The 15431-nt window shown below is 47.3% G+C and overlaps 5 protein-coding genes across 5 annotated transcripts; 2 read left to right on the forward strand and 3 right to left on the reverse strand.

The window, feature by feature from the left end:
- Positions 1-2323: 2323 nt before the first annotated feature.
- GL218_00760 (Minichromosome loss protein 1) lies at positions 2324-3053 on the reverse strand (the record flags this gene model as incomplete). Its single annotated transcript, XM_033577195.1, has 2 exons — positions 2324-2999; positions 3049-3053. 2 exons carry the CDS (start codon positions 3051-3053, stop codon positions 2324-2326), a joined length of 681 nt encoding a protein of 226 aa, XP_033441461.1.
- Positions 3054-3508: 455 nt separating this feature from the next.
- On the reverse strand, positions 3509-4891 carry GL218_00761 (Minichromosome loss protein 1; the record flags this gene model as incomplete). The annotated part of the gene is made up of 1 exon (XM_033577196.1): positions 3509-4891. The coding sequence occupies one exon, from the start codon at positions 4889-4891 to the stop codon at positions 3509-3511; it is 1383 nt and encodes a 460-aa protein (XP_033441460.1).
- A 603-nt stretch (positions 4892-5494) lies between these two features.
- On the forward strand, positions 5495-6781 carry GL218_00762 (uncharacterized protein; the record flags this gene model as incomplete). Its single annotated transcript, XM_033577197.1, has 4 exons — positions 5495-5535; positions 5603-5756; positions 5814-5921; positions 5990-6781. 4 exons carry the CDS (start codon positions 5495-5497, stop codon positions 6779-6781), a joined length of 1095 nt encoding a protein of 364 aa, XP_033441463.1.
- Positions 6782-9968: 3187 nt separating this feature from the next.
- Positions 9969-13132, forward strand: GL218_00763 (gastric mucin-like protein; the record flags this gene model as incomplete). The annotated part of the gene is made up of 4 exons (XM_033577198.1): positions 9969-11839; positions 11885-11900; positions 11940-12682; positions 12910-13132. 4 exons carry the CDS (start codon positions 9969-9971, stop codon positions 13130-13132), a joined length of 2853 nt encoding a protein of 950 aa, XP_033441462.1.
- Positions 13133-14363: 1231 nt separating this feature from the next.
- On the reverse strand, positions 14364-15273 carry GL218_00764 (GTP-binding protein ypt1; the record flags this gene model as incomplete). The annotated part of the gene is made up of 4 exons (XM_033577199.1): positions 14364-14561; positions 14631-14858; positions 14936-14983; positions 15040-15273. The coding sequence occupies 4 exons, from the start codon at positions 15271-15273 to the stop codon at positions 14364-14366; spliced, it is 708 nt and encodes a 235-aa protein (XP_033441465.1).
- Positions 15274-15431: the final 158 nt, after the last annotated feature.

Below are 15431 nucleotides of genomic sequence, written 5' to 3' on the forward strand. Positions count from 1 at the left end.
TACATATACATGTAGCTGATCCTCTCCCCGACGAAGTCCCTTTTGCGTCTAGCCGCATCTCGAATAGCCAATCTATACATACCATAAAAGACAAGGGGTGTGGATGTCATGCATGGGCGTATTTCTTAGACCCACCGACATTGTTCCAGAGGTTTGACAGACAAGATGGCGGGAGAGTTCTCTCTCCCCTGTCTATACACTACATACATCTATATGGGGGCGGGTCGCGGTTCTAATCCATGCTGAGTGAAAAACGTGGGCAAGGCTCCGGGGCTCGACGATATTAATTGACTTAATTGGAGGGTTATACTACGTGAGACTTGATTGTGTACCTAAGGTATGTATGTATGTATGGGGTGCGGTAGTACTGCGTGCGCACTGGGAAGCGGCGCAGCATTTCGAGAAGTATCCGGCTTGAATAAATTTATTATTGTTATTCTTATTTCGTGTTGTGATGGGAAGGGTACGTTACTGTAGGTGGGTATAGATAGGATTGGGATTTATATGCATAGGTTTTTACTATAATATGATAGACGTAGAATAGTATGGATTAGTATTGTCTATACTAATAGACCTCATCACTAATATGAGAATGCATATCCTGTTGAGCCTTTCAACCAAACTACATCGATATATGTTTATCCAAGAGTTCAAGTATCAGCAAGGCTACGCATAAGACTATCCAATGTATCGAAATAACTATACCCCGAAACAGGTATTTTCTGTTATAAGTTATACCAAGCACATAACAGGTAGCTTCCAAGTTATTTCAAACCTGACAATCAAGTTAATAATCCAGCCCCCCAGTCGGACAAGCCGAAGCTACCACAACATTCCTATGCGACATATCTGCAAGCAGATCTGTACCATTTGGAGTTATCGGTATTCTGCGTACGACGCGTCCGCACGATGCAACGGCGTTATTGCAGACGGGGCTAAACCCATCGCTCTGGTTCGGTCGAGTTTAAAACATGGCGAATGATCGAATAGAGCACATCACCATCGTAGTATTGGTCAATATATTTCTTCATCGGGCCTTTACGTCGTCGCTCTGTGGTACTATATACATACATACCTACCCACCTACCTACCTATGTACCTAACCTATGTATGAGAATCCTCCCATCCCACGGTGTGGTGATGTATGTATCGTATCACTCAAACGTTATAATAAGGTATACCTACCCAAGCTTAGGTAGTTTAGCCGTTCTTCCGCGTGTGTATACATACATGATACCCCTACACGAGCCATGTAAGTGTATCGAGGACCCCAAGGCGGGGGCTATTTAAGCATCTATGTACCGTATGTAGGTCTTGTCATTGACCCCTGGTCAAACGCCCACGTGGGGGAATAAATAACGACTCGTATACCGCCACTACTTGTTGGGAGGGATTCGGACCTAGTCCGTACAACTCGGGTTATGATGCCTTTTTGGATGAAATGGTTATCATACTCCCAGTACGAGAAGAATGCAGAGAGCATCAAAAGTTGCGGCATGAAACTTTTTTACTGGCACGAATACCTAAACTAACTATTATAAATGTTGAAAAATGCAAGTAGTTACTGTAATGAAATACATATCTCGATCTATACGTATAATAATAACAAATACTTTTAATATTAATTATTAAAGATAACCTTCCGATCTCTGCACGGATCATAATCTATCGCATCGGGAAATATCCCACACATCTAACCTGAAGCGTCGTTATAAGTTTCAGGTAATTCCGCCACGCGTGTTGGTTTCCCCAACCCTGAAATAGCACCGCTGTTAAGCCTGTGCATATATGCGACCACTGCCGACTAGGGCCATCGTAAATATCGGAGCATCGTAGCCCGTAGTTAGATCCGTACCTGAAGCTATCGCCAATACAGCTAAGTACAGTAAAACTATGGTCATTGCTGAATTAGGGGAAAGCGATGAAGGCTTTTGGCTATGATTTATATACCTAAGGTTAGGTAGTAAGCTAGGAATAATATACGCTTGGTAGCTATATCGTAGTCGTAGTCCGTTGAGAGCTGACCGGATAGATATTTGTAGTATATGAATGTAAGTTGAACAGAATATCTTCAGGATCTCCTCGCAATTTATCGCCAATAGTCGAATACCTTCATAATGAGCATCATTCACCAGCTTCCAACATATTTAAAGGATTATCTATACTTAATATATTCCATTCTCATAGCCGTTACTACCAGACATTATGTAGTAACGTATATAATCATAATTTAAATATTACACACTCCTCATGCTGTCATAGCAGAGTAACCCTCATAACGCCAGCATAATCAAGATGCGATCCAAATCTTCAGCACGGGTTCTCAAAAATCATCATCCATAGCATTAGCCTTACGTTCGCCAACCTCGCGTATCTTTTCTCCCAAAATGGATCTTCCATAACGTTCGGCAACCTTATTCGCAGCCTCAATCATGCGTCCCGTACGGTCGCGCATGAGCTCGACAATTTCGAGAGCGCGCATGCCGCGATCCTCGCTCTCACGGCATTCGATGGCTAGGAGCTGCAGGAGCGTCTTGTCAATCTCAAGCTCGAGACGCGCGAGGTTCGACCGTTGTGTATGACTACCGCTTGTTGAATCCGCTAGATCCTGTAATTGTGCTGCCGTGATGCCCTTAAGCAGGAATTGTTGCTCCAATTTGCGAGACTCCGAGTCGTCGTCTTCAGGCTCCGGTGTTCCGTCCTGATCCATGGCGTCGGGATTCTTCTGCTTAGGCGGTTCAGAGGTGAGAGGAATAGAAAAGTCGAATTCGGAGAGGAGGGGGCGCGGGAAGTATGGGTATTGGTCTCCGCCCTTGAGGATGATGCAGTGGAATTTGTTGTCCGCAACGGCGATCGGAAAGTAAGTCTCTGTCTTTCGACCGGATGCGAGACGTGGAAGAAGCTTAGTATCCAGGAGTGGTATCCAAGAGGCTCTTGATGGTTGGCGCCAATGCAACAAGGTCAAGAGTGTTCCCGTAGAATCATAAATACACAGGGTCCTATTACTAAGTTAGTATTATCCACGGAAAATGAGGATATTTTACTTACACCATTGTCAGAGAAGAAGACGCTCTTTAACGTTGCGCCCTCAGGTAAGGCTACGGTGTCTTCATTTTGACAAATTTCGTCCCTCTTTACGTTCTCGATGGTATATAAAAGTCTGGTATGCCCGTCCGCACCAACAGGACCATTGCCGATTGTCATTACGTAGTCTCTCCAGCTTGTACAAGTAACCATCGGAGTACTCTTCGGTCGGTACACCTTGTAAGGAATACCGAAGAGTGTGTAGACTCGAACGTAGTTCGCGGTGGTCGTGACAGTTACAAAAGACTCGCTTAATGACATAGCGAGGACAGCCTCTCCTTTTGGTAATTGCGTCCTCCAATCGGTACGGTTTGTCCACGTCTCGTGAGGTCTATAAAAGATCGTCGCTGGTGTGTCATCTTTAGGCGGACAAGAGAAAAGAGTACCGTTCTCTGTTAGGCAAGCCTTATCGTAAAGGAAAGTATCAGTAAAATGGAAGTCTCTGTGAAACTCGTGGTCGTAGAAATTCCACAGTAACTGTATTATGTCCATCTTGATCTACGGTCCAAACAAATCCGATAAGATTCAGGCAAAGATATTTTCGATTGCCTCGCCAGGGCGTAGACCCAGGTTGGAAAGCCTCGTGGTATTCCGGTTCGAGGTGAGGACGCTTGCTTATCGGCTCGCCAAAAACATCAATATCATCATGCATGCGTTTCCCATTTCCATTAATCACATATCCAGCTCCGTCGTCATCTACTACGAAATCATCGTCATCTTGCATTGGCCCATCCATAAGAGAATCATAGCTTCCTTCTCTATTTCTTCGGTTGAGCACGGGTACGATCGTTTCTGCAGGTTTTCTGATATTTGCTCCAATTTCTGATAAGGGATCGTGAATGAAAGGGGCAGGTTGCTTTCCAAGCTTTAATAGGGGCACAAACTGCTCTGGTACAAAGTCTGGATGAATGTAGACCTCACCATCCGAGTTGGTGAACGATACTAGATTATCTCTAGGATGCCATGCTATATCTATCACGTTGGTATAGTCGAGCCTAGCAATGACGCTTTGGGTCTTGGTCTCCCATAGCAATATTCTCTTGTCCTTGCCGGCGGAAGCTAATATGGCACCATTCGGCGACCAGGCCAAAGCGGTAACTTCACCATTATGACCATTGGAAAATATTCGTTGCTTCTCCCAGTCGTTCTTAGAGACAACTTGGATGTCTCTTGTCGGAGTTGGGACTGCAAAGGCACGCCCGTCGGGGTGCCATACGATCTTTGCACTAACATCCGACTCGGTATCCAATGCGCCAATGACGCCGTCAACTTTCTTCAGAAGTTCTGGCTCATCAGATGAGATCGAATACACATATACGATTCCGTCGGTACAAGCCAGTGCAACGATTGACCCTTTAGTATCGAAAGCGATATGTTTCGTAGGCTTGTTGTGTTCCTTGAGGTGACGGATTTGGGTATTGTCATCGGTTCGGACGAGCTTCACAGTCAATTCGTCGCTAGCTACGGCGCACCACTTTGAGTCTGGCGAAAGTGCAACGTCCCGGATTGGGAGAGAACATCGAAGGAGGAACTTGTCGAAGGTAGCATCGGGTATCGAATAGAGACTGACAGTGCCGTCTTTCAGAGCCGACAACGAAGAATTGTCAGAAGCGTCTACGCTGACATTCTGTTCTTGGCAGTCGTCGATATTGATAGGCTCGCCATCAAAACCTGTCTTATATAGTCGAATCGTATTATTCGAACCGACGGTCACCAGCTTGGAACCATCAGGGGTATAAGCGCAGTGAGTTGAACCTTGAGTATGAGCCGGTCTTGCTCGAGGACGAAGAGGTGCTGTCGATGTCATTTTGATATTCGTCTCTCACTTTAATTAAATGACATCAACAGTCAAAAAGCGAGAGTGGGATTAAAAAGTTGAATTAGATAGAGGTAGTGTAGGTATAACATAACTTAAGGTAACTAGTAGAAAATGTATAGTGGAAAATGTATAGTAGAAAACGCGTCGCGCGTCGATAATTCAATTAACGATTAACGAAAGCGCGTTAGAACAAACAGGGATGCCCCTCTCCCGCGTGGCCAATGCGGTTTATAACCCCACCTTTCTCCAAATCTCCAATAGGTACCTATCAACTTAGCTCTAACGCGATAAAGCGATAATGCAATAATATCATTTCTTTCTAAGGTTAGATACTCCATCACATTTCAACCCGATTTTACATAAGAGGGCAAATTTCTAATGGCAGTACCAGTAGTATAGCTAATGAATGTGGCTGCCTACGTAGGCAACGATTTAAAGAAATATTATAAAATCGTAGATAGCTACGCTACGAAGAAGTAGTCGTCAGTGCCAACACAGAAGACTCTACCTTCAATATCATCACTTCAAAAAAAAAAAAAAAAACCATTATTCACCAACCCCTGAATACTATTGATCTTCATAATCATCACCATGAACAAAGGAACATCCCCAGACCAGTTCTTCCAAACTGAGTAGGCTATATCCAAGAATATTTTATTAGTCCATCTATTTTAACCATATTTGAATAGTGCCGAGCAGGCCAAGAGGGAAACGTGCTGCGAAAGCTGGTAACAAGAATGGCAATCCCATCGTTCTCAAATCAAAGCTGTTAGCTGCTATATCGGATCCCACCGATCCGTCCTCGGTTCTCATTGCTGAGTCTGCCGGATCAGTTCGTAGGGTAAATGTTGATGTAAGTTAATATAAAGATATGTTAATAAGAGTAAAAGTGTTAATTTAATTATTTTAGACAGGAGATACAAAGCAGGTATTCCGAGGTCCATCGGCACCAGTAACTTGTGTTGCTGTCGGTGGATCTGGCAGCAATACGCTCTTTGCCGGCTCTTGGGATAAGAACGTATGGTCTTGGGACCTAACTTCTAAAACCCCGGTCGCAAATACGATGGCCATTCGGACTTTGTTAAGGCCGTCGTGACCGCCAAGGTTGGAGGAAAGGACATTTTAATCAGCGGTGGTGCAGACAAGAAGATTATTGTATGGGACCTCCAAACTGGATCTCGACTCCATGTGTTGCAGGACCAGGCTGTGTCAATGATGGCCATTCAAGATCTTGTCGTCGACCCAGTACAGTCGGGACCTGACGAAGTCATACTTGTCAGTGCCAGTAGCGACCCTCACATCCGTCGATGGCGCATTCGGCTTGATAGCTTTGAACAGATCAAGGAAGCCTCGCCGGATGAACCTGGCGCGGTTCGTCACACGGTTTTAGAACATGATACTACGGTATACAAAGTGGTATTTGATTCCGAAAGCGAAGAGGTTGACCTATGGACATCGAGCGGCGACGGCACAGCAAAATGTCTATCAAGGATCAAGGGATTTACAACTGATGATTCCTTCCGCCACGGTGACCACGTACGGGCCGTTGCTGTGACAGATCAATGGATAATCACCGCTGGAAGAGATGAGGATATCAAAGTTTGGAATCGTTCATCCGGGAAACTATACAGTATACTCGAGGGTCACTACGACGAAGTTACTGACCTAGTTGTTCTCAATGCAGGCAAGCGAATTGTTTCGGTGTCTATCGACGGTACGGTAAGGACATGGTCACTTGGCCAGGCCGAGCTCGATAAGATTAATAAGGATAGAGAGGATAAGGGGGTTAAGAATGAAACTCCAGAAGAGCCCAAAAAGGGGGTTATGACAGCAGAGGAAGAAGCTGAACTTCTTGAGTTGATGGAAGACGACGAATAATACCCCTGAGACATTTCGAGGCAAGCGATGAATTACTCGAAGACATGAGTACCTTCTTACCGGTAGATACGGAAATAGACAGGTATAAATCTGCTTGAGACCTCTTTGGGAAAAGGCGGTTATAATGGCGGCTGTCGGCCGAATGAACGGGAGACTTGTTTCACCCCAATGGAATCAAAAAGTTCACGTGTATAAGGCGGCCATGCGGCCATGCGGCCATAGACCATAGGACAAAGTCCCCTGAAACCTTAATCTCGTACTCCCACTCGAATTTCATTCCGTACCGTTTGTCTGACTCGAATTAAACGAGGCGGCTGAGTTTGAGAATATCCCATGTGCTACTTCGATTTCACCTAAGTCATACCATAGGTACGGCTGGCAACAGCCTTGACGGTCCCCTGCGGCAATATTTGATATCCCGTAAAGAAACACATCATATATCGTCAACCATCTCATCCTAGTGGCCAGGTTTAACAGAAAGTTGCCACGCTGAATTTAAGATTTCCCTACGAAATATAGAAATATCCACATGAAGGTACTAGAATACGAAAGCCTAAATGAGTAACTTGCATCTTTTCGCTAAAACTGTCTCATAGAAACGTGTAAGGAGCAGTATGTTATGCATGTCTCTAGATCTAACCCATTATATCCTTAGATGGTCTTCTACGCGAGTTGCAAAGGATCAATTCTTACCTCGTTAATCTGTTTCCCTATAGGATTATTCAGATCCGGTTACCAGGAAATGTACGCCAACATGCAAACGATTCGCCCTTGTAAGCGAACTCCGCCGTTTGCGCTTTGGCGCCCATAATTAATGTACGATGTTGGGTGGCGTAAAAAAAAGCCATGCCGGCCGTGCAGAATACGTACATATCTAGTACTCGATCGACACAGGCAATAGGCCAGGGGGTATCCTGTTAGCGATCAAGCTAATCCAGAACAGCATTTCTATTCTTCTCGTTGGTCATGGCGTTGGGGACATAATAAGCAAAAACATCCCTCTAAGACCTCATAAATTCGATGCACGCCACAGGTCTAATAAAGTACAAGGGAGTAATCTACCTCGCTTCCATGTTGCGATCTGCGACGCGGCGTCGATGAAGAATGTGTTCTCTGGCTATCTCTCGAACTGGAAAGCCACATTAGTACCTAGTTATGCGGAAGGCCGCTCATCTGAATTCGACTTTGACGCGAATACGATCGGTAAAGTTAACTCTCGCATGAAACTACCTATTGTTATTATTGTCGTTACCCCTTACTTCATAGTTAGAATACAAATCATTTTTAGAGTTATTAGAGTTAGAGGACCAGTGAGCCACCTAGTTTCGGGGTCTGAAGACATCCAACTAACTCTACGATGCCATGAAAAAAATCATAAAGTATGGGATATAATTACTTTTTACTTTTTTCATGCAGCCACAATCTCCACGGATCGTCAAATTTGCCTAAAACCCGGGGATGAGCAAGGTAGGTACTTTGTGGTCCATCTGAACCTTGCCGCATAATAACTCTCTCTACCTCATCTCATGCCGAAAGTATCATGTAGCGGGTATTCTGAACTCAATCTAGATGAATGGATCTTGTTGTTCTGGACGAGAATATACGGTGGGAAATGTTAGAGATATCCGAGCACGACTTCATACAAACTGATCAAGGAATACCATAAGCAATACTACCTACTACACGAATATCCCAACTATTAAGAGATAATTAGAAAGTGCATATCGAACTTGAAATAAGCATTCATTCCTATGGGTAAAGATATAGTGGTTCGCATCAAAGCCCGGCATTTTGATTCACTTAAGTAGGTATGCAGATCCTTATTCTCATTAACAAACACATGGCTTGCGTTTGCTCGTCCTCGCGGGATCACTTGCATTTATAGAAATATCAACTTACTTTATACGGGTACTTTACTCGAACCAACATCGACTCCTTGCCTTATCCCCAGCCTACCCATATTTACTTTTTTCCCTTTTTCCTTACTGCCGAAAGATGGCTTGGCCTACTATGTATGTATATTCGGCGAACCAGCATCTCAAGTACAGATGTCTGGACTCCTCTTCGGTAGTCACATATCAGATCTCTATTAGTCCGCAGTAGCCGCCCTTCGAATTACCATACTTGGAAAAACTTCAAGTTTGATTTCGGGATTTTTTGGGGCTTTAGACACACCCCATGCGACTTTTAAGATTCCAACCGTACAGGCCATGCCATGCTAATATTGCTCCCAATGCTGCTATCCGTGATATCCCTCATCTAAGCAGTGTGAAAGAGAATGCCGTTTGGAAAGCGTTCTCGCTGCTGCACTTATGATCCCAGGCACCATATATCGCTGTGTACCATGTACAGAGTTCGAGACCACAGGTCGTTTGCGGTATTCTCTCCAGGAATGCACGCCAAGCATGCAGGTAACTTCTTTTACACTTCTTCGACTCTCCACTGGCTCTTTGCTACTTGCCTCTCTAAGAATTTCCTATTGAGGCTTAAAGTCCCTTCTTAGTCGTACTATCATCAGCATCTTCCACGATCCTCTCTATCTGAATAGTATAGTTCCTGCTCGTTTAGGATTCTTCGCCCCAAAATAACTACCCATCCATCCATTTATACCGAATCCCCTAAGTTTATAGTAGCTTCGCTTAACAAGAGCTGCTATTCGGTTCAGATAGTCGGCCCCAGTCCATATCCCAAATTCGCCGGCCTCTCCTAAGAGTTCCTATTCGGGAATTTAGGATTGGGCTTTTACGCCTTGGTCGAAAATTGGAATGTGGCGTGGTAATCTACTAAGGTAACTAGACGTTGCCGTTCTATAACAAGTCTTGTATACTATACTGGCGCGCGCAAGTCTCCTGGTCCTTATAAATAACTTAGAGCCGTAAAATAGATCACATAAACTCATGGGGAAGTCTAAGGCGACATTATGGATGTTATATCTCAGTACCATGGAAGCTTGATAGCTTTCGAAGGGCCTCAAGATGCCATATCAACACAGCTCCGACTGCTTCCGAGCTCACCTAATATATTGATCATCCCACCACTCCGACATTTTATGAAGGAAGAGGACCCGGAAGCACCCTTCCATGCCCAGTCGCATATTCTAGCGGTACACAACGCATGTAGTGACAGAGCCGAAGTAGCACGGTCATTCTTACAACACTCTACACCAAGGAATAAGCGGCTAGTTTTCATGAACGGAGGCACGGCGAGCGCCCAGATGGAATGTGTTTCCGACATCAGCAAGCACTTGACAGACGGGGATTTTGCTAAAGCCGAACGTATCTTCAACAGGCTTGTTAGAAACGGAGCCTCTGGACTACAAAGTCGTTATACAACCAATGTAGATATTGAGACGTCGCAAATAATCCCTGCCAGGCCACAGCCGAGAGACCAAGATGGAGAGATAGTCAGCGATCCAGCATCCGAGGCTATGAGAGCTGCTGATGCACTCGACTTCCAGACTGCCTCTTTGCAACCCAATAATGAGATTGATCTTACGAATACAACTCGGTCCCGAAGCACGAGTGTACCACCTTATCGGGCGGTCGACGACTTTCAAAACGCAACCCCTTTCTATGTCTTCGGGGCTCGCAAATGGCAGAGGAGGAATACTCACAACTCGGATTCCTCCCAGACTCCTCGTCGCAGCCATACCACCGCGGATTTACGAAAGACTACTCAGCGGGTCTTGGAGCCGGCCGGGTCGCGAACGAAGGAACCGGACAACCAACCTGGATCTCCATATAGTCCGGAAGAGGAGCGTCGTAAAAGCAAACCGTCCCCTGCGAGTTTGGACTTGAGTAGCCCGCGATCTTTCAAGCTTGAGTCGATCCCAAACACACCATCGATATGCGAAGCATTTGCCGTCCAAGTTCGGCCCCCTGCCACGACCACTTCCCATAAGAAGATTAAGCCTGTTGATCGAATCTACTCCAGCGCCATACGCAACCAAGACATTCTACTATGTAGTTTTCCAGAGCCGCCCCGGTCGAGACCGCAAAGTCTAGATGTAAGCCAAGGGGTCCGCCAGGACAAATTAACGCCCCGATCCAAGTTCACGACCGAAATCCCTAGACCTACTTTCAGCACGCCAAAGAGGTCTATAGTTAGACGCAACCCACCTTCTCCTCTTAGGCTTCAGAAAGTATCGCTACGACCAATGACTTACGTCGATCGCGGTACAAATCCAAGGAATAGTTATGTGGATAGGGGTACGACTACGGAGTCGGAACTAACCGGTAGGATTTCCAAGTCTGATACAAGAGATTCCATATCTCTCTATATTGAAACTCCTGCCGAAGCCGACCCCCATGAGACTTACGAGCCAATTTTACCTATGGTCGAAAACCTAGTGATATTCTTCAAGTCTGAGAAGAGTGATCCTCGGCTGGAGGCAACGATTCAATCTTTCCGAGAGGGCAAATACCCCATGTCTAAATCGCCATCAGAACCTGAAGCAGAAAGGATCAGCCAGCAATCAAGTCTTTCAAGTCAACAAGACTTAGAATCTACGACCTCTGACAACAAGAGACATAGCCATGTTCAACATGAAGAAGCTGTACCGGCTTGTCACGCAGACTCCGATGACTACGACCCCTTCGCGTACGAGAAATACCCCCAGCCATCGCGCACCTGGCCCTTCAAACCAGACGTAAGCAACCATAGACCCTCCACCCCACCAACACCCGCCCAAACACCGCCCCTAGCCATGGGAAACCCAGAGAAGCACTTCCACGACTTCACAACGACAAACTGCCGAACAGCAGTGTGCATGCAGAACTCGCTCCGCTCCATCCTCAACATCTACTTCCCGCCCGAGGACGCCGGCTACCACCAGTTCAACTTCCCGCTGCTGCCCGAGCTCAGCAGCCTCTGGAAGCCGGTGTTCCGGGAAGCAGACGCGGGCACGGTTGTGCAGCAGCAGCAGCAGCGGAGGCGCAAAGTCGACCTCATCCTGGGTATTGGGGCGCAGCAGGGCGTCGACAGGGAGTTCCTCGGGGCGATTAGCGGGTCGTTGGAGAAGCTGGGCACGAAGCCGAACGGTGTTAGTCGGAGCGGGAGGTTGGATTTGAGGTGAGCCATTCTATCCTATCCTATCATACCGAGTGAGACCCTTGATGAAGTAATGTGAAGTTAATAATCCGTCGTCGATGTGATGTAGGTTCCTCATCGCAAACGCCATGCAAGCTTTCACCGCACAGCCCCTAACCAACCAAACCCAGGACAACCCCTTTTCCAACCCCCTCCTCCTAGCCACGCTGATCATCCCCCACCTCGAGACGTACATGGCCGCGCACTCCGCAACGCGGTTCCTCCTCCTCGAGTACCCCCCCGAGCACCTATCCACCGTGCTAGCCCTCCAGCGCTTAGTCGGCGTCGACCTGCTCAAAGTAGCCGGGATCCTGCACTCGGCAGCCACCTCGCCGCAACCATACCCCGGCTTCAAAGTGCCGCCCGGACGGCCGCGCACCCGCGCACCGACTCGGGGCCCGGCATCCTGCGCAGCACCACGCGATCCGGGGCCACGCTCCTGGCCCCAACCCCGACGCGCGCCAAGCGCCGCGAGACCCCTTCGTTTGCCAAGGCTAATTTCCTGCTGACGTCCTCGGCGAACGAGTCCGAGATCGCGACGCTGATCTCAACGATCTGGAAGATCCTGATCGACATCTCGGCGTTCTACATCCCGGAGGGCATGGCGGCGGTGTCGTCGAGGGCTTCGATGCATGCCGATCGGGATGCTAAGAGGGATGCGAACTCGCATAGTCAAGGGAGGCCGTTGGCTCAGACGCCGTTGATAAATACTTCGCAGCAGCCTGCTTCGCTGACTAGTGCCTCGGCTATTATGGGGTTTCGGCGGCAGTGTATTGGTGGTGATGATGATGCTGCGGCGGAGTACAACTCATCGTATACACCGATACCAACCCGCCCCCTCCACCACCCAAACACCGGCCTTCTCCATCAATCTCATCTTCATCCCCATCCTCATCCTCACCAGCCCGAATTCCTCCACCCTCCCTCCAAGCCCCTCTCCCACCACCCCCACCCCCCTCCGCAACCAAACCTCCCCAGCCCAAACCCAAATCCTCCAAAGGCTCCGTAACTTCGACCCGGACCACCCGGACCACCCGTAGCCAGCGGAACAAGCTCCGGAATATCCTGGGCCGGGAGCCAGATACCCACGGCGGTGTAGACGAGGATAAAGACGAGGTATGGGACTGGGAATCCTGCTGGGACGAAGAGGACGCGCGGCTCGCGGCCGAAGCGCGCAAGTACATGCCGCTGTACGGGCGGCGCGGGGGGCCGCGCAAGGGGAGTAGTCGGAAGGCGTTGAAGTGGCTCGGGTTAGCTACATGAGGGACTTTCCCTCCCCTCTTCATTCCTTGTTTTCTCTTGGCTTGGTGTTGGGATAATTCTTCCGGTTTAATTCTACACATCTACGGTTTTCGAGGTTGGTTGGTTCCAGAGCGATGATACTGTGCTACGGTATCTACATCTACCTCCTATGTACGTGGTTATATATTTCTTAGGCATTAGCTTTGTTCTGTTGTATTGTACTATACTATACTATATTAGGACCACGGTGTCTGTATTTGGGTAGGAAGGGGTTGGTAGTATTTTCCAGCGTTGTATGGGGAACAAAGGGGGTTTGACTCGATGACTCGGGACGATGACGATATAGGAATATTTATGATTCGATGCTTTCTTGGAGGATAGCCTCTATTATTTAATATGTATGTGCTTCTATCTAGGACATATATATGAGTAGTTAGTTAGTTAAAGTCAGCTAGACACCGTCTCTTCGTGGCCGCGTAAGTATGTGCCTTAAGCTGAACTGCTGGTCTTGAGGAATGGTAGGCAGTATAACATGGCTTACATTTTTATGAAACTTTGTAATAGGTCGTGCTCTCATTAATTCAATACTACCCAGAACAAGCAGCAGCCGATTAAGCTGCCTTAGGGCATACGAAAATAGCACAAATTTAGCATCACAAGCAGAGTCAAAATTCCTATGCGCAAGTCTGTCTGATTAAGTAGCCATTGATTTGCAAAGAATGCGTTACACTGGAAAAAGGAACGAGAGTATGGCCATAAAGGACGGGGAACGTCGACTATCTTTTCCCTATCTGTCGTTTCTCTCGATTCCCCCATCCAAGACCATTGGAAAATACACACGAACGTAGAATCATCATCTCCCAAACCGCAAAAATGCCAGAGGTTTCTAGAAAGCAGCCGGACAAATTCTAGTACAAAGAAGGCTTCGCCCGAGTCATGAGAAAAATTGCATTAGTACGTAACATTTGAGAATTAGGCTGGTAGCCTTTCCTCGACCATTATATGAACCCGCTCTCACATGCCAGAAGTGACGCATTGCGTCTCCGCAGAACGATTCGATGGACGATTAGGCGATTAGGTAGGATCCAAGTGAAGTGATCATTTCATCTATCCGCAGTCAAAAGCGAAAAGTAAACACATCCTACCCCCTTGCCATCCTGATTACACATGCATGCCTCTCCTGCCAGTCCGTCCCAGGAAATCAAAATGGATGCGAGGATGTTGCTGTACGAGGGTATCATAGTTTGCTGATTTAACAGCAGCCGCCGCTGGACGAGTTGGAGACGCTGTGTCCGGGACCAACTTGAACACCAGGCTTAGTGTTCGTGGTGGACTGGGTTCCCATGCGCTCCTTGATTTGTCGGGCCATGGTCAAGAAAGATTGCTCGACGTTGGAAGCGTTCTTGGCCGATGTCTCAAGGAACGGGATGCCAAGGCTGTCAGCGAACTCCTATAGGTTCAGTTAGCTATCATGTTGTCATGGAACGCAAGGCTAGGAGTAGCGTGGAGAACCCCATACCTTCGCAACTGTGTACTCGACAACCTTCTTGTCCGACATATCGCTCTTGTTGCCTACGAGTAGCTTGTTGACGCCTTCGGTAGCGTATCGGTCAATCTCCTGCAGCCATTGCTTGACGTTGTTGAAGCTGTCCATGTCGGTGACATCGTAGACCACGCAGATACCGTGAGCACCTCGGTAGTAGGAGGAAGTGATAGTCCGGAATCGTTCTTGGCCAGCAGTATCCCACTATTTTCTAGTAAGCAAATGTGCCTGGAAGGCTGGAAGGCTGGAAGGGGGTGCATGAGTCGGAATATTATCCTTACAATTTGCAACTTCACTGTCTTTCCATCAAGCTCGATAGTTCGGATTTTCTGTATGTAGTTAGCACCTATGCTGCGAAAAAGTGTTTGCAGTCAACTCCACATACGAAGTCAACACCGATGGTTGAGATGTACGATTCGGTGTAGGTATCATCGGCAAATCGTAATAGAAGGCAAGACTTTCCAACACCGGAATCTCCGATGAGGAGGAGCTTGAAGAGGTAATCGTATCTATCGAGAGGGCGAGTTAGCGGGTAACCTTGGGAACTTAAAACCTCGCGTAGTTTGGCTTGATTTTGTGGCTGGAGACCAGAAACCTGGGGAGTGTGGTAGGGCTCCATGGTTGACGAGGTTGCGATGCTCTTAGTGTAGCATCGGGTATTTTGGTTGAGGTTTTTGTTGATTCATGCAGAAGAGAAGGCATAGGAAAATACAGGACAAGGCGTGGGGTATGCACTATTGTGTACCAGGTTAGTACCATCGTCGACACTGCTGTCGC

Source organism: Daldinia childiae (assembly GCF_008694065.1).
Source record: "Daldinia childiae strain JS-1345 chromosome Unknown Scaffold1, whole genome shotgun sequence".
NCBI classification, from domain to species: Eukaryota; Fungi; Ascomycota; class Sordariomycetes; order Xylariales; family Hypoxylaceae; genus Daldinia; species Daldinia childiae.